This window comes from Bactrocera tryoni, chromosome 2 (genome assembly GCF_016617805.1).
Source record: "Bactrocera tryoni isolate S06 chromosome 2, CSIRO_BtryS06_freeze2, whole genome shotgun sequence".
Taxonomy (NCBI): domain Eukaryota; kingdom Metazoa; phylum Arthropoda; class Insecta; order Diptera; family Tephritidae; genus Bactrocera; species Bactrocera tryoni.
The window spans coordinates 6,825,786-6,849,554 of record NC_052500.1 but is presented as its reverse complement, the minus strand read 5'-3'; the positions used below and the strand labels follow the sequence as shown (position 1 = coordinate 6,849,554).

At 36.4% G+C, this 23,769-nt stretch overlaps 1 protein-coding gene across 6 annotated transcripts in view; it reads right to left on the bottom strand.

Annotated features, from left to right (window-relative positions):
- LOC120769801 (cGMP-dependent protein kinase, isozyme 2 forms cD4/T1/T3A/T3B) overlaps positions 1-23,769 on the bottom strand; it is a 134,347-nt gene that overhangs the window by 67,350 nt on the left and 43,228 nt on the right. For all 6 annotated transcript variants that reach the window (XM_040096987.1, XM_040096988.1, XM_040096990.1 and 3 more), the window contains one exon: positions 5,461-7,324. In XM_040096987.1, the coding sequence (XP_039952921.1) occupies positions 5,461-7,265 (1,805 nt within the window). In that variant the 5' untranslated portion in view covers positions 7,266-7,324. The remainder of the gene's footprint in view (positions 1-5,460; positions 7,325-23,769) is intronic.

Genomic DNA, 23,769 nt, shown 5'->3' with positions numbered 1-23,769 from the left:
ATTTATTATTATTTTTTCGTTGAAAAATTCGCGCACAATTTTCAAATTCATTTATCATAACTTTTTTTGTGTCCACATTGTTTTTGAAGTGCTCACTGAAAGGCCCAAATCGTTATACAATTAACAGAAAGTGGAACAAATATTATGTTTTTGTATTTTTGTATTGTTGTTGTTCCATTTACAATTGCCACTGTAATTGCCGCCTGTCCGTTTGTTGCAATATCGATTGGTTTTATTGGAAAATTGATGCATCTACATAATTGATGGGATCGACATTATAGTCATGTATGTATGGGTGTGTGTGATTTTTGTTTGAAATGGCGATGCGCCAGTTGCAGGCGGCATAATGTGAAATGTTCCAGCGGCGATGAGGTAATTACTTATAAAGGATGTAGCAGCGTCTAGTATTCGTAGTTTCATAGTCGCTTTTATTAGATAGAGACACCTAGGTGAGGCGTAGCAAGACTAGGGGAGCGTTTTGCGTGAAAAACTTCAAAACATAGAGCAAAACATCGAAGCTACAGAAATTATAGGTCTATCTGCTACATAGTCTAATAATTGTTTACCCAATCTTGTTCAAGATATCCCTGAAGATCTTTTTATTACGTTGAAACACGTTGTTAGAGCTTTTCAGACCATAAAGAGTTAGATCCTTTAATAACTTTCCTTTTTCTTGTCTTCCTAATCGTGGCATCATTAGGAACGAGGAACCAAGGGCTCAAATAGGAACAGGAGCGGGCTTCTTCTATGGTAATCTATACACAGAAAATAGCTTCAAACGAAACGACTATACTTCCGTCTTTCAGAGCGAAATTGTGGGCACAACAGAAGGTTGCCAGTGGGCTTCTGCTCTAACTAGAAAGTTCAAAACCATCTAGTGCACAGCGTCAATAAAAACTATCCGTGGCGATATTACTACGTCTTACTTCGTTAGGTTATGCTAGCAGGCAATAACTCACACTTTCTGTAAGTAACTTAGTTAACATCATATTGGAATAAGAAGGAAATGAAAAGACAGACGAGTTGTCCCGCTCAGGGGTGTTGGGACCCAAATTCCCTAAGCTGCCTCTGACCATTCAGCTCCTTCAAGAGTTGTTTGGAGCCTAGAGCAACCCCTGAAGTCTTGGAACTTAAGCAACACAGAGTATAATACAAAGTTACTTTGGGGTGGCATTGATGGTGGGGGATTGTGAGGATCATCACAGGGTATCTACTCGTAAGATCTCATCTGTAGAAAATGAGAAAAGTGGAGTCGACAAAATGCAGGGCATGCGCGGAGGATGATGATACGCTGGAACATTATCTATACGAATGCCTAGTCTTCAGTCGAATGATACGGCATATATTCCACGGTTCCCAATGCTTCAACTTTAGAAACAATTTTTCTTTACCAAATCCACTGAGACCAATGGGTCTAATGATAGCCTAAGTGCGACCGCTTGCTGTCTAGCGCTCGTGCGCCTCTCTTTTCAACCAAGGAACCAATACTTGCAAACTACAGCACTATAACTAACCAACCTTAAAAAATATCGCTAATATTTCTATCATATCGTTATAAAAGATATTTATTAGCCTTACAAAGCAATATCACTTCTCTTAAAATGTTCGAAGTACTTCAAAGGTGTTCTCACATTTGGTTTGTGAACTCAAAAGCAATATCCGCCATTCGATAACTAAGTTGCACCTAATGAGATTGAAAAATAAGAACATTTCGAATAGCGATACTTTACTGAAGGTACTGAGTTTGTAGGTCAGTTGTTGAGATATTGATCTGAAATTTTCCACAAGTTCTTTTTTCTCCAAGTGTCTCCTGAGTCTTCAGGTTTAGTTTTGCATAAAGCCGCTATAAGATTTACATCTGGAAAAGGTGTCATAGCACATACCTTACTTTTCTTATTCTTTCTTAGTGCTAAAATCTAGAAAAAATTACTTCAAAGCCGTCAGTTAACCCGAAAATTCTGATGTCAAATTTACATTTAGCAGACACCACAAAAATTTAGAAGCACTGATACCGACACTAGGTATTAAAAGGCACGAAATTTGTGGCAGAATTTTCAAAATGCATATATGTAGGTATGTACATGGAAGTTCTACGAATAACGTGAAATCTAAAAACTAAGACAATTAAAAGTATACTTAGAACAAGTTAAGTAAAATATAGCACATTTTCCTTAGAATTGGAAAATCTCATTAACCAACTATTTATTTGAGTCTATTGTTTTTGTTGTTGCACACACATTTTATTAGACAGTTTGTATCTGGCGTAATTAAAAACGCTAATGAGAATAACCAGCAACGCGCCATTAAGCCCAAAGTTAATTGCTAATTCTGCAGAAGAAGCTTCCCGAGTGGGTGAAGTCTAAATATTTATGGCAATATATAAACTATTTTTAGCTAATTTAACTTTTTAAGAGCAAAATGAGTTCATATAAAAGGCGCATGCATGTGGCATGAGAGCATAAATATGGTTTTAGATTAAATTGTGTGTGAGGCGCTACAAAGTGGCATGACAAGTGCTTTCAACAACCTGTCGATGTGTCAGCCATCGCAGAATTAATACTCGTATGAACAGCAATTAAAAAGGAAATTAGCATTATTGGTCTACATACACATATTTGCATACATGTATAGGTATGTGTGTTTGTAGAGAAGAGCGGAAGAGCGGCAGCACGCACAAAAAATAAATAAATACGAGTTGATGAAAAAATAAACTCCCACCAAAGCCTGGCGAATAAATATTATTGTTAAACAATGTTGCAAATAAAAACTGGCAGCAGCAGAAATTAAGTTAGCGAAAACGCACTCAAACACATAAAGATACTTTGTAATTAACAGTGTTTAATGGCTAGCTAGGTGTTAGCCTTCAATTGGCGTACAGGAAGCGTGAGATCAAATCACAAATAGATATTTATGCACTAGGGTGGGTTCCAAAAACTCTCGAATTATTTTTTCGTTTGGTACGCTGTAAAATAGGTGCTTAGATCCCTCTACGAAAATCTCTGCAAGTGTGTGCGCTTTTAATTTTAATGGGAAGGTTTCCGGCCTACAGTTTCTTAATTATTCTTTCTTATTTTCATTTAGAAAAATTCATATCTCGCTGCCAACTACTTTAAAAAATATTTAATTTCAAAGATTTTGTAGGAAATTAATTGCTCTAAAAAGTGTTCTTTTACTACTTTTTCGTAAACCTAGTCGTTTAACGACTATTAACTTTGATATTTTGAAAATAATTATTTTTTTTTCTTATGCATTTTATGACTCAATGAAAAGAAGTATTTTTTTCTTATGAATTTAATAATTCAATGAAAGTAATCATTTTAAATTGCAAGACTTATAGTTTTATTGGAAATTTGTTGCTCTACAAATAGGTTAGGTTAAGCTAGATGGCTGATCTAGAGACATCGCACGTGGACTGCTATAAGCAATCCTTTGTGAAGCCATAAAACCAACAAGTGTTGCATAAAACATATATTGGCTTTTTTTGACCCACCCTAATATACACACAAATGCATATAGTTATGCATATTCATACAATATCCTATTTATGTATATATATAATATAGTTGTATACAGTATTTCAGCATATCTATTCATGAATCGCCTTTGTTGCGAAACTTTCATGCGTCTGTGTGAAGAAAACGTTTAAAAATAAACGCAAAAAAGTTCTAAACAAAAAGAACTTATAAATATATATTCTGTTTGTATATTTTAAACACGCGGTTAAAACTATTTTTGTTTTTAAGAATAGTCGCCTACACGTGGCGCATTAGCCTACAACAACTAAGCTGACCAACTAACTAACCGCTTGATTTGTTCAAAAATAATGAAGTGACAGCTGGAAATTAGAAAAAAATACTAAAACTGCCATAAAAATAGCATAAACGTAATAATCGCACACTAAATGTGCGCATAATTAATCTGCGGATCACAAGCTTTTCAAATGTTTAAAATTAAAATATTTGATTAAAAATTTCCAAATGACAGAAGAGCAGAGAAAACAATAAAAAAAAAAAACAAGACAAGTGAAAAACAATATGTTTTAATTTCGCTGTGGAAACTTGTGCGTGAAAATATGCATGCCGAGTAGAGAATATACATGCCCAGAAACAAAAATTGAAAAGTTCGAAGAAGATCCGACGTTTCTGAGCCAAATTTTGTTCAGCGATGAGGACCATTCTGACTCAATGGGTATGTAAACAAGCAAAATTAACGCATTTGCGACGAAGAGCAATCTGACGAGATTCAAAAGCTGTTATTTTATTCAGAAAAAACAACGGTTTAGTGAGGTTAGCGGGCCGGTGAAATCATCGGTCCATATTACTTCAACAATGATGCCGGTGAGAACTTAACCGACACGGCGACTGCTATCGCGCCATGATAACCGACTATTTAATGAAATTGAACCTTATGATCTCGGCCACATTTAGTTTCACCAAAACGGAGTCACTTCCCAAACATCGCACCAATCAAAGGATTTATTGAAAGAACACTTCGGTGAGAAGATAATTTGACGTTTTGGCCACCAAGTTCGTGGTTATTGCACCGCTAGACTTTTTCCTGTGGGGATATGTAAAGTCTAAAGTATATGCGGATAATTCCGGTTCCATTCAGTTACCAGTTCATTCGCCAGTTACCAGTCGAAATGCTCGAACGAGTCATCGAAAATTGGACTCAATGGATGGACCTTTTGAGACATAGCCGTGGGAAACATGGAAATGGTTCACCCTTTATGTTGTTATGTTTTATGAAATAATTGAAAGACGACAAGAAACGATACGATTTCGAACATACTCCAGAGTTACAAGAGCACTCAAAGTGAACCTTCATTGCCTTTTGTTTTTGGTAGGTATGAACGATCCTACCTACGAGCTGTCAAACATAGCAAGAGTTATTGATATCCTGTAGAAAACGGACAAAACCTAAATATGATAGCCTTAGTGAAACGCTCCTTTTCAATGAACTAACTTAGACTATATTAGCGACAGTGTGGAATGGACACTCTACCACCTTGGTAAGGTTCGAGGCCCATCTAAAACCTCGGCCGTACCTTGGGTCAGGCACCCGCTTGCAATACAACCACACATTCGGTTAAAAAACTACAACAAACACGATATTCTCCAAACGGCCGTGCGAAGAGCTTGGAGCCAACTCCTAGGTCCTCTGGTCCCCGGAGTACCAGACTTAAGTCACTGGTCAGATCTCATAGCCGAAACTACTAACAGTTGCGTTTCCATACTGCTCTGGACTGATGCCTTGCGGTAAATTCAGCCTTATTTGAGTGATTTTTTCCCCTAAGATAGATAAGATTTTGTTTCTATTTTTTAATACGAGCGAAGCAAAAATGTATATGGAGAATTGATATTCAGAAAGGAATTAAATAATAGAAACGTAGCTCTTTGGAAGTTATAAATTCGATACTTTTCATAACACTTTCTTCATACATTTATCACTTTCACTCACCTCTCATCCTTATCGTATTTCGGCAATGCGCCCGGCTCCAGCAACACTGAGGATTCACTTTGCGGCTCCGCAGAAATGCCTTGCGCGCGCTGTCGCTGATAAGCCTGACCACTTTTACGCTGCTGCACACCAGCGCCCGGCGTAGTGGCCGTACTGGCGTGTCGACTAAACGGAAACACACTTTGAAACTTATCCAGATGTGATTTCAGTTCGGCGATCTCGGTATCCTTTTGCACCAGCGCACGTTGCATCTCCTGAATTTTCAACTCTTTCGCCTGGATAACCTGCATGAAGCGCTCCTCCTGCGCCGATGTGGGCACATAACTGTTATTGAGAATATTCATGGTCTGTGAGGAATCGAGTAGTGAGTTTATGGTGGGCGCAGCCGTTGGCGCTGCATTGGCAGGCGCGGCATTGCCGCCCGTTATACACAGTCCTTGCATTTGTTCGGTCAACAACTTTTGCTGTTGCTGTTGTGCTGCACAAAAATCGGCCGCTTGGGTGGCAGTCGCGTAGAGTTGTGGCGGTGAACCCACCACAAAGGATGTGCTGCCGCCTTGTGCAACAGCTGCGGCTGCAGCAGCAGCAGCTACGGTGCCGGGTGCGTTCGTATTCAGGAATAAACCTTGTGTTTGCGCCTGCAGCTGTTGCAGTTGATGGTAGCGATGTTGCAATTGTAGCTCTTGTTGTTGCAATGAATTAATGTGTTGCGCGGCGGATGGCGGTACGGCGCCGTAAATGAAAGTTTGCGTGATCACGTCTTGCTGTAAGGGTAACGTAAGCGTACGTATAGCAGCCGTATTGCTGCCGAGTCCGGTGAGCGCGGGCAAACTATTGTTGTTCACCAGTCCCAGATCGGGTTGGAACTGAAAATTGGCGTTCGGCTCCTGCTGCATGGTGGCGGCGTTTTCGCTTATTTGCTCAGCGTCAACGTTACCCTCTTCTGCCCCTTGCCCAGCTACGGTTGCGTTCGCGTTGTCGGTCTCTTCAGAAGCGATAACGCCGTTGGCCGTGACGTTGGCGGCGTTCGTACGCAGAACTGTTATACACGCGTTCGGTTCGGTAGCGGTGCTGTTTTTGTCGTTGATTGCGGAGGCGTTCGGGTCGGGATGCGCAGCGGAGACGCTACTTTCTCGCACCTCGTTGGCACTGACCGCGTTGTACGCGTTTGTTTTCGCTAGACAATTTCGACGGCCGCTGCCTCTTAAACTGCTGCCAATGCCGCTGTCTGTGCTATTATTAAATCGATTATATTCCTCGTTCTCACTACAATTTGTTGTTGTTGATTTTCTTCCAACAACGATTGTTGACTTTTGGCGGAACGATTGCCGTTCGTCCGTGGCTTTGGTTGCCGCCAAAGAATCTGCGGTTGCTACACTCTCCGCTGCTGCTAGTGTTGTTGTAGTGGTTGCGGTTGTGTTCAGTGCGTTCAGACCGTTAGTGGTGGGTGGTGTTGTTGACGCAACTGTGGTTTGTGCGCCGTTGTGTTTTGCTGCCGGTGGATCTAGTGTGTTGAGTGTGGTGCCGGGACCAAATGGTGCATTGGTATACTTCTGACTACTATTACCGTTATTTGAGCTATTGCTATGGCTAACTAACCACGAATTAGTCAATTGTGGCGGGGCGGGTTTGCGATTACTGCTAGTTGGCGGTTTGGTCGTTATGACATTCCTCTTGAACTGTTCATTATTATTCTGTAACCGATCGGGTGGCGGTAGTGAGTGAGGTGAATCACTATCACTGCTTTGCTCTGTATTGGCTGGCCTCTTGGTAGCGAAGCACAGCCGGTCAAAACAAATGCGCATTCAAGTGATTTTTTTGACACGCTTCGAGTGAAAGCAAAATGGACGTGACGACAGCAGCCCTGCGGAAATCATAACAAAAGGAAGAAAAGAAAAAATAAAAAGGAAAATAAAAGTTAGAAAAATATAAGTAAAACAAATAAATATGTACGGAAAGAAAATAAACAATTGTGCTATGACAAAATATAATATTCCAATGAGTATTAATGCAAAAGAATATGAACTAATCATCAGCTGATAGTCAGCAAATTGATGCGGAAGCCTTTTGTCGCGCTGGCGTTGATATTTTCATTGTGACGAGTGGAAAGAGTTTGCGCTCAATTAGCGCAATTTTTCTTGAAGCGAAAAAGGAAAAAAATATATAGTTATAAATAATAAGTAAATAAAAGAGAATATTTTATATTAACAGCTTTCACGTGGTGTTTCTGTTACGTCTGAGATGAGTGTGAAGAAACGTTTGGAAGCATAGATTTTCAAATAGTTGGAAATTGGTACATTCGTTTTTTCCCCGACATATGAAATTACCTAAATGAAAATACTGCCTACATTTGGGCGCTTTGACCTATAAATGCAAACGCACGAGAAAGTATTGCCTATATTTCCGCGCTCAGATTTCGCTTTTTAGTAAGGACACATACCTCAAATTGGGGAGAATTCTCAGGTTGGTAAAGGTTAATACACCTCATTGTCCGTTGCGATTTTAACAATGGTTAAAAATATCAAAGGAAGAATTTAGAAAAGGTGATTCAGCTGTATCAAAAACACAAGTTTACGAGTGGTACAAAGGCCGCAAAGACTATGAAATGTTAACAAATTTAAGGATATGTATGGTGCTTGAAAATCGTCAGACAAGTGTTAAAGAGATGACAAGAGAGCTCGGCATTTTTTGCGCGTCCGTACGAATGATTTTGGTGGATATTTTGGGTATGAAACACGTTCTCGCTCGACTCGTCTCGATAAAGCTGATTTTTTTTCCAAAGAAAGTACCGTAAAAAGGTCTGTTTGGACACGCTTGATCGTGCGAATGCCGATCCCACATTCATAGAGATCATTATAACTGCCTATGAGACATGGGTTTACGAGTTTGACATGCAAACAAGTCAACAATCATCGGAATGGAACCCGTTTTTAGTCAATCGAGGAGATAAAACAAAATTCTCTGAATGCCATCTCAAAAAGTGCTTATGAAAAATGTTTTGAGGACTGAAAAATCGTTGGTATAAGCGTATTACATATGGTGGGGATTATTAGTCGATAAAATTACGTTTTATTTACTATTTCTGGATACTTTTTAGTCACAATATGTAAGATATGAACATTCTTTTATCTCTCCGGCCATTATCACCACCTCTACAAAAGCAATAGGTTATGCAAAAAAAATACGTTTTTCTTTTACTGACATAACCTTCATCCAAGATCATTTCTTCACGACAGAATAACTATATTTTTGTGGACTTTTTGGATATCTAAAAACAATTTTTAGGTTGTAGACCGCAATAATGTTAGAAAAAATAGAGAAAATTAGGAAAATGATATTTTAAGAATGACAAAAATCGTTAAACATATTTATGTATGTATGTGTAAACCAAGAACATTAAAACACAGTTATAAATATGGGCATTTCAATCGCACATATGAAGACAGGGGTATAAAGTGTATAAATCGCACATTAATGGAAAATTTTCAACGAAAAATTACAGCGATTAATCAGCATTGTTATGGAAATTAAAAATAGTGCGGCAAATGTTACTCCGATCCAATTAAAATGCCTACGCTTCGTATGCGAACATTGTTTGTCTCGGCACAGAGGCACAGCAGACAGACAGCCGACAAAAGAGGATCGCAAACGGGCTGATAATAATACTACACTCAAGTATGTGAGTAAGTGAATTCCAGAGTAGGCCAACGCGTCGTCTTGTACATAATTATGCACGATGTTGTTGGTGGGCGCAAGTGAGTAAAACGACACAGACACCACCAAGTAATTGCGCGCTCCAATTACTGTATGTAAGCACATATTATACTCGTATATACATATGTGTGAGTACGTTTATCGCCAATTTATACACTTTTAACTGCCTAACTGACTGGATGGCTGCATGATTGTACAAAAACATAAAACTAAAATAGCAAAACAAAAAAAAAACAAAAAAAACAAAAACATTTGCAACTTTTTCTTTTATATAGTACATTATTTTCTATTTAATATGTTGTTGTTATAACTGTCGCCTGTTTGTTATATGCTAACTTCCTACTTTTCAATGCCAGTGCCATGTTTTACATTGTCAAACACGCAACAACAACAAAATGCTGGAGGAGTAGACAAATATAGTGCGCCTGTCAATGGGGCGTTTGTCGGCTGGCAGCGATTTTTAGCTTTTAGAGAGAGTGCCAAATGCGACACACCTAGTGGCGGCGTGAAACATAATGAAAATGCAAATGTAAACAAGGAAAATTAAATAGATAAAACAATAAAAAAAATAAAAAAATAAACTTCAAAAGAAAATAAAAGTAATAAGTTGTTAAAATACTAAGAAAAAAATATAAAATATATAAGATTTAATAGAAACGAAAAGCAACAAATGAAAAAAATTAATAATACAAAAAAAAATAATAATAATAAAAAAATTCATTACCGGAAAATATGTAAAAATGCAACCAAAACAAAAATATAAAAAAAGTAAGGAGGAAGGGGTAAGTTCGGATGTAACCCAACATTTTATACTATTGCAACTTCCAAGAATTAAAGCCTGGAAAACTTATTTAGGCGCTGGCAAAACTTTAGATTAAAATATATTGCGAAAGAATTAAAGTTTTTAAATTGTAGATTTATATTTTTAGCTCGCATCAGCAAAATTATATTAAAAACACCTTAAATTGAGATATATGGTATTTTATGGACCAAAGAGGCTAAATTCAATATATTATGTTTATGTGGAAAACGTTTCTTTATATTAAAGATATGAGATTTAGATCAAGGTCACACACCACATATTTTTACATATTTTTTAAGAAAACGTTTCTACTCAGTTTGATTAAAATTTTACACATTCTGACCAACGTGAACGGTTTAAATGCAGGTAGAAAGACGGAAATCATTTTTTTTTGAGCAATTTTATATATAAATAATACTCACTGACACACATATTCGACATAAAATTCGTTGGAATATTGTATATGGGAGTTGGGGATAGTATTGAGTCGCTTTTATCGACAAGTATTTCAACCAATGCTACATACAACTAAAATGCCACAGGATAATAAAATGCTCCCAGAGTTTCATCAGTGTTCCTCCCATACAATCACCAATCATATGGAGTACAGTAAGCTGGATGATCAAAAAGCCTGATTTAGTTTTATAGCGGCTAGGTCAAATTTTGGCCCGATTTTATCAATTTTAGGCACAACGATACACTGTTTTTAGTAAAATATGATATGTAATTTTCATTGAGATAACTAAAATTTTTGCCCATATATCCAGCATAAAGTCACCTGGAAGTTCGAAAGTCTTTAAATTAGGTATAAGGGGGCTAGGGGTAGTATTGACCCGATTAAGCTCATTTTTAACACACAGGCATACTATTATCAGTAACGAATTCTTTCCAAATTTCAATTATATATCTCACACATTGAAAAATATTTTTTGCCAAACCTCAACTATGGGCACTGGGGTCTACATATTCGGTTCATGAGGCCTTGAACAGTTTTGGTTGGATGAGACCATAAGGTGGCATAGTTCAAACACACTGTTCGTGCAAAGTTTTATCTCGTTATATTAGTGCTTCTTGATTTTTATACCAAAAAGTGAAAGAATCGAAGGGTATTTAAAAGTGTGTTATATGATAAATAGGCGTTCAGTTTCACACTGTGTCTTCTTCTTCTTTATTGGTGTAGACACCGCGCCAGTTGTTCTTCTTATCGCTGTTTGACGCCAATTGAAGATTCTGAGTGTTGTCAGGTCCTTGACGAAATCATCTAAGACTTCGAAATTATGACTGACAACAGTGTCGTGGGAGCCAAGTCGAAGGCGAGTGCGACGTTTGTTTGTTTGATGACATGAGATATTGCGTCTTGCCCTCGTTCACTATCCGATCCATTTGCTTCGCTTCCCTATCCAGTCTTTAAAAAGCAGAACTAACGGCGCGGTTGTTGAGGCCAATGATATTAATACGAGTATCATTGGCGGACGCCAGAAGCTGTAGACTCTGACAGAAGATTGTACCTTATCTATCTCGAATTATTTTCTCCGGGAGTAGCTTGAAGAAGTCGCACGATAGGGAGTCGCTTTGTCTGAAACCTCGTTTGGTATCCAACGGCTCGGAAAGGTCCTTCCCGATTTTGATGAAGCTTTTGGTATTGTTCAACGTCAGCTTATACAGCCGTATTAATTTTGCGGGAATACCAAATTCAGACATAGCAACTCCTTTTCTTGTTGTCAAAAGCAGCTTTGAAATCAACGAAGAGGGGGAGTGTGCCGGTTTTCTTTTCACGGGTCTTTTCCAAGTTTAGAGCAAGCGTGGAAGTTCACGCAAGTGAAGAAAATTCTATGAGCGCCATTCACTTTTGAGGTCAGAAGCGATTCTTTTACATATGGCTCAAGTAGTTCACAACTTCCGGTCTTAGACAAAGTATTTTTTGGGTAGCCAAAAAACATATGTTTGAAGGCGAGTTAAAGTGAGAAGGTGAAACAACTCTCCCCAGGGTTGTGCGCTGAGTTTGGGACTCGCCACGTAAAAAACTCCCCCTATGAAAAGAAGATGTTCCGAAATATGGTTATCTGTAGTACAAGATTCCAGCAAACTGTGAAATAGGAATATTAAAATAATGCCATCTACTGAATTTGCTTGAAATCGGTCAAGCAGGTCCCGAGATACGAAATTTCACTCGGCTTGAATTCAGCTCTTCTAAGGTCTCACATACCATTTCGGAAAAGCGGAATAAGCTCCAAAGAGTTTAGAAATTAATACAACATATATTACATAATATTATTTTAAAATGAAATTGGAAAAATATCCCATTCAAATACATACATACATACATATATTTAAAAAAAATTAGGAAAAAAAATAAAGAAAACTTAGCTTTTAGAAATATTTAGAAATTTTATAAAATTAAATGCTATGACTTCATATAATCTTTATTCACCACAATAAGTTGCATTTCTATTTAAAGCTGTCGTCCCTAATTTCCGCAAAGCTTAGTGGCGCTAGAACAACAAACTTCGCACGCAATTTACTTAAATGACAATGAGACATTAATTGCCTGTGATTTCGATTCACCTTCGCCGAGCATGAGTGAACTGATGATATGACTCGTGCTAGGCGGGTATGCCATAAATACACCCAAGTACCGCTAAACACTAACTGACTGCTTATCTAAATAGCTACCATAAGCAACATAAAAGCATACAAAAAGTTGAGAATGTGTGTGTATGTGTCACTAAGCTGGTTTAGAAGCCAGAATGGCAGCACGGAAGTGGAGCAATTGTCACATAAATAGAAGCCTTACTTGCGGTTACCGACACGGGTGTATCTATGTTATGCGCTTGTGAGCTTGAGCCTTTAAGTGTCAGCGATAAATTCGCATTTCAACGCGCATGCGTATCTACAAACATATTTATTTAGCGCGCGAAAGGCGCTTTGCTAGTAATTAAGTATGTATTCATGCCACCGGATATGCCGGTAAGCATATAGTATATGTGGTATGGTCACACTACACCCGATCCACCAATTCACCAATACTAATCGCTAGGCGTGCACCTTTTTGTGCATTTTTTTGTCGCTTTTTAGCTATCAACTATCACTTTTGGCGTATTTCATTTTGTTATGCGTAACTAATGAATATGTATGACTTAAATCATATGTACATGTGTATGTAAGGTGAAATATGTGCGTTTGCGCGCATTCATACATATTAATGTCAGTGTGCATTTGTTGAATTTTTGCGATTGCAACCAATGAAATTTAATATAGTTGTTCCTCGTGCTGATTGGTTACGCCAGTCATAAGCATGGATTAGTTGGCACAGTGGGCCTGATGCAGGTAAATAATATATGCTCCACATATACTTTTGCGAGGTTTTTAGAAACAAATTTGCAAAAGTTGTTTTTATTGCATATGTTGAAATTTTTGAGGAACGTTAACTTCGGCTGCACCGAAGCTGATACCACGTCAAACGCGAAAGTTTTCCATACAAGCCCTTGATTCCGATCGTTCAGTTTGTATGGCAGCTATATGCTATAGTTAACCGATCTGAACAATTTCTTCGGAGATTACATTGTTGCTTTAGAAAATAGTCTGTACCAAATTTCGTGAAGATACATTGTCAAATGTGAAAACTTTCTATACAAGAACTTGATTCCAATCGTTCAGTTTGTATGGCAGCTAAATGTTATAGTGGTCCGATATCGGCAGTTCCGACAAATGAGCAGTTCCTTGAAGAGAAAATGACGTTTGCAAAATTTTAAAACGATATCTTAAAAACTGAGGGACTAGTTCGTACATATACAGACGGACGGATGGACGGACAGACAGACAGACGGACATGGCTAAATCGACTCAGCTCAACAAACTGATCATTTATATATATACTTTATAGGGTCTTCGACGCTTCCTTCTGGGTGTTACAAACTTCGTGACAAACTTAATATACCCTGTTCAGGGTATAATGACTAAGTAAAGTGAGATCGCACTCATCGCTACAGCTTCTCTTCTGAAATCCCTACCCTAGTTACCGCTAAGAACTCCTACGATTGCGGCAAGATAAGTGCCGCTATGAGAAAGTAGTTCCGTAGATCTTCTGCGTTTTTCTCCAAGTTAGAAAGAGATCGCCGCCGCACAGTAAACAGTCCATAGGTCCGGCGTTAGAAACAAGTGGACACGAGCGACACAGTCCATTCGCAACACTTTGAAGAAGATCATTACTAGGTCACAGTTTAACGATATGATGTCTTTTTACCGAAAACTGCAGACCATGTTGTTCGTTGTTCTAACAGGTACATAGTCCCCGTTTGAATGGTAAGGGTTAACCAAGTGGGCATGCAAAGAGGTGGCCAGTATATCGGATATGTCGGGATCTATTCTGGATAAGTAGGAGTTTAACCTGCTACAGTATCCAGAACGAAGCTGAGCAAGGGTCACTCACGTTTCTCGCGGCAACTCGAGCTCATCATCTGGGATGGGTGGTGGTTTGATTCCGAGTACGCCATTCACTGGAAGGGAGTCGGTGAAGGTGTTGATGGCTCCACAGTGAATGCCGGTCAGTACTTGTCGGAAGTTTGTTGCGTCCGAAGTTTGACCGGCGTACTGTCTAATGTCGTCGACGTAATTGAAGAATGACCGCTTGATGTTCCTAGGTGGCGGTTCCGCTCCAAGCAGTTGATTGCAGGGTGATTTTTGCGTAAGCAAAATCCTTAACTGGGAGCATGCGGGTCTCACTATGTAGGCGTTGGATAGGAGACATCAAGAGGCATCCTGTCGAAGTCCGGAGTGCAGTGTTCTGACAAGTCTGAGCTTCTTCATCTGCGTTCCACTGGTCTGTACTCATTCGTCCAGTTTATAAATATGGTCGCTGTGGATTTAGTGGGAGAGAGTGTTAGGTTCCGCGTAGAGAAGAAGCGGCAAAGGTCGAAGAAATAGCCGTTTACCTTTGAACAACTGCAGTCCACAATGAGATATTATACAAATAACTTAACAATTCAAAGCTACGGGGGAATACAAATATCTCACATTCACCCCACTGTGACGGCAGTCACACGTCAACAGCAAATGCCTGACACCTGGTAGACCTTGTGACGCGCATTGTAGGCAACTAAGCGAGCATAACACTGCGCATACAACCACACACGCACAAAACAACTGTTTGAATGCGCAAACATATGCCAGCAACGCACAAAAAAGGTGTTTAACCATTTGCATTTACAAGCGCACGGCGACGCATGCGCACAAAACACGAAAACAAAAAATGGCAAAATAACAAAGCTGGAGTGTAAAGGGGCAAGCGTCAAGTAGAACATAGGCAGCCAGGTGGCTGACGCCGACGTTATCAGTAGGCCGAGGGAGGTGTGCGCATTGCGCATGCGTAAAGGCGAAAACTATGAATTTTTAGTGTGAAATGGGTGGAGACTGCCGACATAAATGTGGGCAATAGACAAAAAACTATTGAAATTTATATATTGAAATGTGGGCATATTGATTTGAAAATATTTCGGACGGACGGCGCTGGGTGAGTGAGTGAGCGGCGGACCGCATAGGAGACAGCTAGCGGCGCGTGAAACGTAAGCTATGTGTCTGTGTGTGTGTTTGAATGCAGGTGCTTGCATAAAATGGCGTATGCCTGACATGCTTACAACAATAAAACGGAGCGGTCGTCAGTGGCCGCTCGTAAAATAGGCGGCTGCTTTGAGAAATGCTTCCGAAAAGAAATTAAAGTCAGAAAAGCTTATTTATAGCAATTAAAAGCGTGCAAACACGAAATTAATTATCGAAATAAGTTGGCGAAAACGCGCATACTTGAAAGCTACGCTTCGCTGATGGTTCATGAGATAGCGTTTTATGAGCGTTTGGCGCTTTTTTAGGCCGCCGCCGCCGCCAATGAAGCGTATGCGAATGACGTCGAAAGATCCATAAAAGATTCGCAACAATGTTTGTTTAGGCGCGCGTGTTTGTGTGTTATTGCTGTTGTTGTTGTATAGGCACGTAAATCGAACAGCGCCAATTGATGCTTGAACTAATTGCCGTCGAATTTTACGTTTATACATTTCACCGTTTATTGCTTGTCAATTCTTGATAGTTGTTGTTTGTTGTTCTTATTTTTATTATCTCATCTTCGTTCTGCATCGGTGGCATAAAACAAGTCAGCCATCTATCTTGCCAGCTGCCGGTATTGACAATTACTTTGTTTTTGTTGTTGTTGTTTGCTTGCCACTTCACACGCTGCTTTATTGTTCTGGTAAAATTAAACTGGCCTTGACTTGGCTATTTTTAGCCTACAAACAATAAACGCGCGCTTCAAGTAATTACTAAAAATAGGGGTATTTGAACCCCCAAAAAAAGTGGAAACAATTTGTGGATTTGTGTAGGTTGTTGAGTTATTTTTAGTTGTTTTTGGTCGGTTTTGCAAAAAAGCGTTAATTTTCGCTGTTCAAACTGGCAATTTGAATAAATAACGACGTGCGCAGCAATTGACATATGGAGCGAAACTAAGTTAGCATTTAGACAGTTAGACTGAAGAGTATTTTGTACATATACATATATACATATACATACATACATTCTAATACACTAAAGTACCTGAATTTACAAACGGTTCTACCGAAATGGCAAAAAGTTTATAGGCAGCTTAATTATCTAACAAGTTCTGAGGTAGTTCTTGTTCTCTACACAAACCATCGCCATTTTAGCATGCTCTTAGGTATGTTTGTGTGTAAACCAACGATAAAATGCAGTTTTTGAGTACATATACAAATACCAAAAAAATAAAAGCGATTTATTTTTCGAGAAGGTTATTTTTTGAAACCAAATACTAGAATTTTTTTGGACCAAAAAACAGATCTAAATGTTGTTAAAGAAGAAAGTTTTCGATATCCAAGAAAATCCGCCATTTTCGAGCCAAATTTTGTTCAGCGATGAGGTCTATTTCTGGCTCAATGGGTATGTAAACAAGCTTAACTGCCGTATTTGGACGAAGAGAAACCTTTCATCTTGAAAAAAAAAACAACGCTTAGGTGTGGTTTGTGGTCTGGTGGAATCAAAAGTCCATATTTCTTTAAAAATGAGGCCGCTGAGAACGTAACGGGCAATGGCGACCGTTATAGCACCATGATAACCGACTATTTGATGCCTGAAATTAAAGCTCGTGATCTCGACGAGATTTGGTTTCAAAAAGACGGCGCCATTTTCCACATATCGCATCAATCAATGGATTTATTGACACAACACTTCACTGAGTAGATAACTTCACATTTTGGTCAGCTCGATTACCCACAAAGATCGTGTGATATCCACCGTTAGACTTTTTCCTGTGAGGATATGTAAAGTCCTAAGTCTATGCGAACAATCCCGCTTCGATTCAGGTCCTTGAGCAAAACATCACGTGTGTCATTCGCCAGCTACCACTCGAAATGCTTGCACCAGTTATCGAAAATTGGACTCAACGGACAGTTGAGACGTAGCCCCGGCTGTTTCTTTAAAGAAGTAGGGAACTTCGAAACGGATCACCTTTTATAATTATCATTAAGGATGTATCACATTCAATTTCATACTCAAAGTACTAATGACATGATACGTTGAAGATTTATACATAAAGTGCTCAAGAGTATTTTAGTGTACCTAAAATGGTAATAATGGCAACAAATTTGACGATCCTTCATTTTGGTCAGAGAAAAAGAAAAGTAACATATGTTAGTCGTGCACTAGACAATAATGTTGTCTCGTCTTTTTCTGCATTTCTAAATAATTATAGATCGTTTCGCACATGGACAACTCTTAAAATGTCTTTTAAAGAAAGACGAAGATAATTATAGCGTCAATAAGAGGCCTGAAAGTATGTCTGCAAACCTTAGTTTGTAAAAGTAAAAGTGTTGCATAATTTAAGACATTTGCTTTTTTCCATATGTATATGTATAAGTGTAGTTTATTTTATTTTTATCAATTAACTGCATATTTCTTGCTAATTTACTTTGTTCAGACAGCATTTGCTTCTTGGAGGCTGGCGCAAAATAAGGAAAAGACGTGCTTTAGAAGCTGAATGGAAAACAACTTCGTTTCTTAATATAAATTTGGGAATCCATAAGGACAAGAAACACCAAACAAAGTACCGAAAATTGGCTGGAAATAAAATTAGCGTGTCTTAATTGATTTCCGGTGCAAAATGATAAACAAATTTTTACTATATTTTTTAAAAAATTAGTTGCTGATAAAATATAATTGATGTGCGAACAAAGGAAATCAAAAGCATATTAATTAGTTCCAAGAGAGTTCTTATTTTTTAAACCGATGTACATATGTTGATATGTATGTATGTATGTTCGATAAAGTATAAGCATTTGTTTACAAGAACCCAAAATTTTGCATATCATTCTTGGAAAGCGGATCTGCCTCAGGTAATCAGAAACAAACATACATATATATATGTATGTAGAAATCTACAAATATTTGCATGAAGGTAGATGACACGCTTAATTTGTCGGCCGCGTGTCGCTACAAGCGTCAATCATAAAGTGAACGAGCGCTTTCGGCACTCGTTATTTGATTTGAACATTTAATGTATTTTTATAATTTCTTGATTTTGATTTTCACGCGCTTCAGTACAACGACCATTCGTTAGCGTTCAGATGAGCGCGGCGCATGCGTCACACATGTGCACAGGGCAGCGCAATAAAAACATTTAAATATACATACACACACACAAATCTGTAAATGATAAGAGCAATAAAGTAAATCAAAGTCGGGGAGCAAATACACGCAAAAATAACAATAATATCAAAAGGTAAACACTTCATAAAAAGCTTGCGGCCAAACATATCGGCAAATGAGTGATATGAATGCATATGTATGTATGTATGTGTGTGTGTGTGTACGATTTACCCATTGGTTTTTTGGCAAAACCGCATTCTCTATTTGCAAGGTGTGAAGATACGGCAATTGCCTTGTCAAACAAGGTGGGGGAGCAGTGAATTTACGACATTAGACGAAGAACAGGTTGAGTAATAATATAATTAAAACAACAACAATATCAGAGATACCCGTATATGGCAATAATGGAAATAAAAAATACGCTTGAAATTGGTAAATTTCTGATAATAAATTTTATTTAATTTTTTTTTACGATAAAAATTATGAGTATAGCGTAAAAAGCGATATTTTTGATAAATAAAGAAGAAAAAAATTTAAATTTTATGTTTTTATTAAAAAATTAAAAACATAAAAAAAAAATTAAATAAAATTAAAAGAAATTAAAAACTTGTCTGTTTACTCAAGTGTGTAAAAATTTAAATACAAACAAATAAATCATAAAGAAAATATAAAAATTGAAAACAAAATGGAAAAAAATCATAGCATATTAAAGACAAAATCAGAAAAAATTTAAAAAATTGTAATTAAAATGGAAAAAATTAAAAAAAAAAAATATTACAAAAATAGAAAAAAATTATAATACAATATAAAAGTTTATATTGAAGAAAAAAATCATAGAAAATTAAAAATGAAAAAAATGTTAAAAATTAAAAAAAAAAATATAAAAAGATTAAAAAAATTAAAAAAATTAAAAATTAAAATTTAAAACATTGTGAAAAAATTAAAAAATATAGAATATAAAAATAATATTAAAGAAAAATCATAAAAAAATAAAAACATTTTAATAAATTATAAAAAAAAATTATTAAAAAATAAAAGAGGATTTTTAAAACTCATAAAATACATATATTAAAAAATATTATTTTATAAGACATAAACTATTCGATTGAAATGTGCCAGTTTTCTATAATAAATTTTATACATATTTTTTTTACGACAAACGATTGGATTATAGCGGAAGAAATAAGATTAAATAAGAGAAAAAAGTTTAGGAAATAATAAAAAATTGCAAAAAAGATATAAAAAAATAAAATTGCACGAAATTAAAAAATTTAAAATTTTATATAAAAATACATAATTACAAAAATAAAAAAAGAACTATTTTTCAAACATCTTAATTCTGTTATTTATATTTTAAATTTGCTGACATGAAATATCAATTACAACAAATACCCGCTCATTTAATCACATAACATAAGCCTAACGCCATATTTATACTCAAAGCAAATAAATTTTTAAAAATATATTTTCAATGAAATAAGTCAACACTGTTGACGGGTTCGGGCGCTACAAAGCTCCCGTTTTACAAGCAAGCAAAACATGTCTACTTATTTATAAACAGACGCATTTATTTATTTAAATATATAAATAGTGCTCGGTACACAAGTTAAGTCGACTTTATTTGTTCGTGGCTTGACAAAAAGGGCACGATGAAATCGTGTTTGCTTGCTAATTGCTAAGAAAACACTTATTTACTACACAATATGCACGCTGTGATTTATTTTGGCGCTTTCGATACGGTCCATATGACAATTTTTCGTCGCTGATACGTTGCGCATGACTCATACGCCGTGTACGCCCAAAAGTTAGTGGCCGCCTTGTAAGGAATATGGAAGTGAATGTAGGAATGTAAGTAAATAGTGGCATAACTAATAAACAATAACAGTTAGAGTTAGAATTGGAATCGCAAAAATGCGAAATCTGACAGATGTGCGCCACTTTTTGTAACAACAAAATGTTTTTCGAAAAGGGAATAAATTCAAGCGGAACTATATTGGAGATAATTCGGAGAGGATTAGATAGAAATATAAGAAATTAGTATAAGAAAGACAATTTAAAATAATATTTGAGAACAAATGATTAGGTAATATAAGATAGCGCGAGATAAAATCAGGAAAATATTACAAGATAAAATTAGATGATTTTGTGTAAATAAAAAATGAAGTTAGATATACAAGTATAAAGATACAGATGTATAAAACAAATAAATAGATAGACGAGGATGGTCTAACGTAGAATAAAATAGTTCTATGTGGGTATAAAGTGGGATAAGCCAAGTAATATCTAGACTAATATAGAAGATAAATACAATAAAGATAAAATATTATTGCATAACAAAGGACATGAAAAGATATAATAAGATACGATGTAATACAAGTGAATAATATATCTACACTGATAAGATAAAATGTTGATGTAAGAAGATAAAATAAGACAAGATTATCTATCTTATCTAATAACTAAAAAAGGATAAGACAAAGAAACAAGGAATAGGTAAGATAAACAGAATAAATTAAGCAAAAATAAAACTTAATAATATAAGACAATAAATATAAATTATATATAAATATAAGGCTGTATAAAGTAAGACAAATAAAAGATGATGCTAACAATACAGGATTATGTAATAATATTACTAGATAAGACAAGAATAGAAGTTACCATCAGGTATAGAGATAAATAAGGAGATACTATGACATAAATAGTGACTCAATATATAGAAATCGGTTGTATAGGTATATTTGGAGCCAATGAGCATGAACTAGAGATACATAATGAATGTCAACGAGGATCAAGTTAGAAGCCTGCAGTCAAATGATGGAAGGAATGCGCATTAATCAGCTTACTATACTGGTATAAAAAAGAGAATTCTCTCAGAATGTGTCACCACTGCGAACATTAGAGAACAGAGATAGATATAAGCAAGATAGGAGAGCAAACAGACTATGAAGATTACTAACGGTAATTGACATGACTCTAGTATATTAGTATTATGTAGCTATTACTAAACTAAAGCGCTCCTATATCATTCAATACCAAAATCATGGACGCAACTCGAAAAGGACAATACAAGAAGAAAAAATCTTTGGAGTAATAAAGGATAATGATGAGAGGTCTATAAGGTGGAACGATGGGCTGGATCAGTTTATATAAGTTAATAATGTTAGATGCTTTATCAAGCAAACTGACTGACTGATTAAGACGACCCCGCCATTTAACGAAAATGGACAACAAGAAAGTGCAGAAGAAAATTGTAGAGATCGCAGTATTCACCAAGCGGAACACCACGAACAAGATGGATTGAGGAAGATGGACGAAGAAGACATGGAGAAGTTTGGCATTCAAAATGATACAGAAACCACAAATAACCGAGATGTCTGCAGGTCAAAGCTCACAAGCAGCTGTAGCGCCAAAAAATGATTTCCAAAAGTTGACTAAATTAATCTAAGGGATCCAAGAGCCTCTAAAAAAGTGTAAAAGGGAAAGTAGATTAAGGAAAAATGGGTAAGAGGTCAAAAATATGTGAGACGTAGATGCTCTAAGAATTTGAGTTTGAAATGCACTACATATACATATAGGTGAGTTAACCAAATTCATTGAAACTCGCAGAAGTAAGCAATAAATGTTCATTTTATGGACACGAAGTCACTTGATGTAAAGATCATTAAAGGAACTACATTTTTTTAAAAGCACCGTTTTACAGAAACCTGAACTTTGATGAGTTCAGGAAACTTCAACGGCTTTCACGGCGTGTTCTCTACTAAATTAGACTTCAAGTCCAACTTTGGTTCTCTACTAAATTAGACTTCAAGTACAACTTTGGTATTTTCCTGGTAATTATTAACCTCTTAGTAGTACCTTATCTGTCTTGAAAATTAGCATAGAACTGGCTACGCAGAACGATATGGCTCTACAAGCACGTCATAATGAATTGGGTTACTCTACCTTGGTCGAGGTGGAGCGTTATTTTTTTCAGTGTATAATTGCAATTGTATGGCCTTGCTCCCTTTGCAAACATGTCATGCGGGTAAAAACAAATAAACAAATTTAAAAATGAAAAAAAGCGAATGTTTAAAATAAATTTAAAAAAAAAACGATTAAAACAAAATTGAAAGGAAAAAAAATAAAAAAAAACTCTCCTTCACACTGAATGATAAATGGAATAACAATTACTTAAAATCGGCTAAAAAGGTTAAGAATACATTTAACTGATGAATAATGAGGTATATTGATAATAAATAAAATGAATATGTATTTAACAAATTGCTAGTGTATATTTGTATAAATTTATTTGTGACAATTTGCCTGTATATAGCGTAATTAGTATTTTAATTGCTGCTACGTTGGCTGGTTAAACAAATAACTTTAGTCATTTTATTTAACATTAAATGACAATAAAATTGTTAATGTGCACCGTTATGTGCAACACGTACAACAATTTTATTGCTCAAGTGCGTTTAGTACATGTGAAGCACATATGCACATATACTTGTATATGTATAGTAAATGTATGTATGAAAATGTGAAATGAGCCATATACAATGCACCTATGTACTATTTGTATACACATAAAGCAATTATGTACATATGTATGTCGTTAATATTTGTTTTCAACACATTATAGGTATTTCACACATTCACCATGACTAGACATTTCATTGCGAAAATTGCCTACCAGTATTGTTCTTATTATTATTATTATTTTACAACGGTTTTATACCCCGAACAGGGCATAATAAGTGTACCACGAAGTTTTGTAACACACAGAAGGAAACTTCGGGAACTCTAAAAAATCTATATGTAAATCTATATACATATAAATGATCAGCATTACGAGCTCAGTCGTGACGACTACATTTGGCTGCCGGTATATAAGTGAACTAGTGGTCTCTCATTTTTTGAGTTATCGATCTAAAATTTTGTACCTGTCTTTTTCTCACTAAGAAGATGCTCATTTGTCGGAACGGCCGTTATCGGACCACTATAGCATATTGCTGCCATACAAACCGAACGATCGAAATAAAGTGCTTGTATGGACAACTTTTTATTTGACCAGGAATCTTAACGAAGTTTGGCATGAATTATTGTCTAAGACAATAATCCAACCTCCAAAGAAATTATTCAGATCGGATCCCTATATCATATAGCTGCCG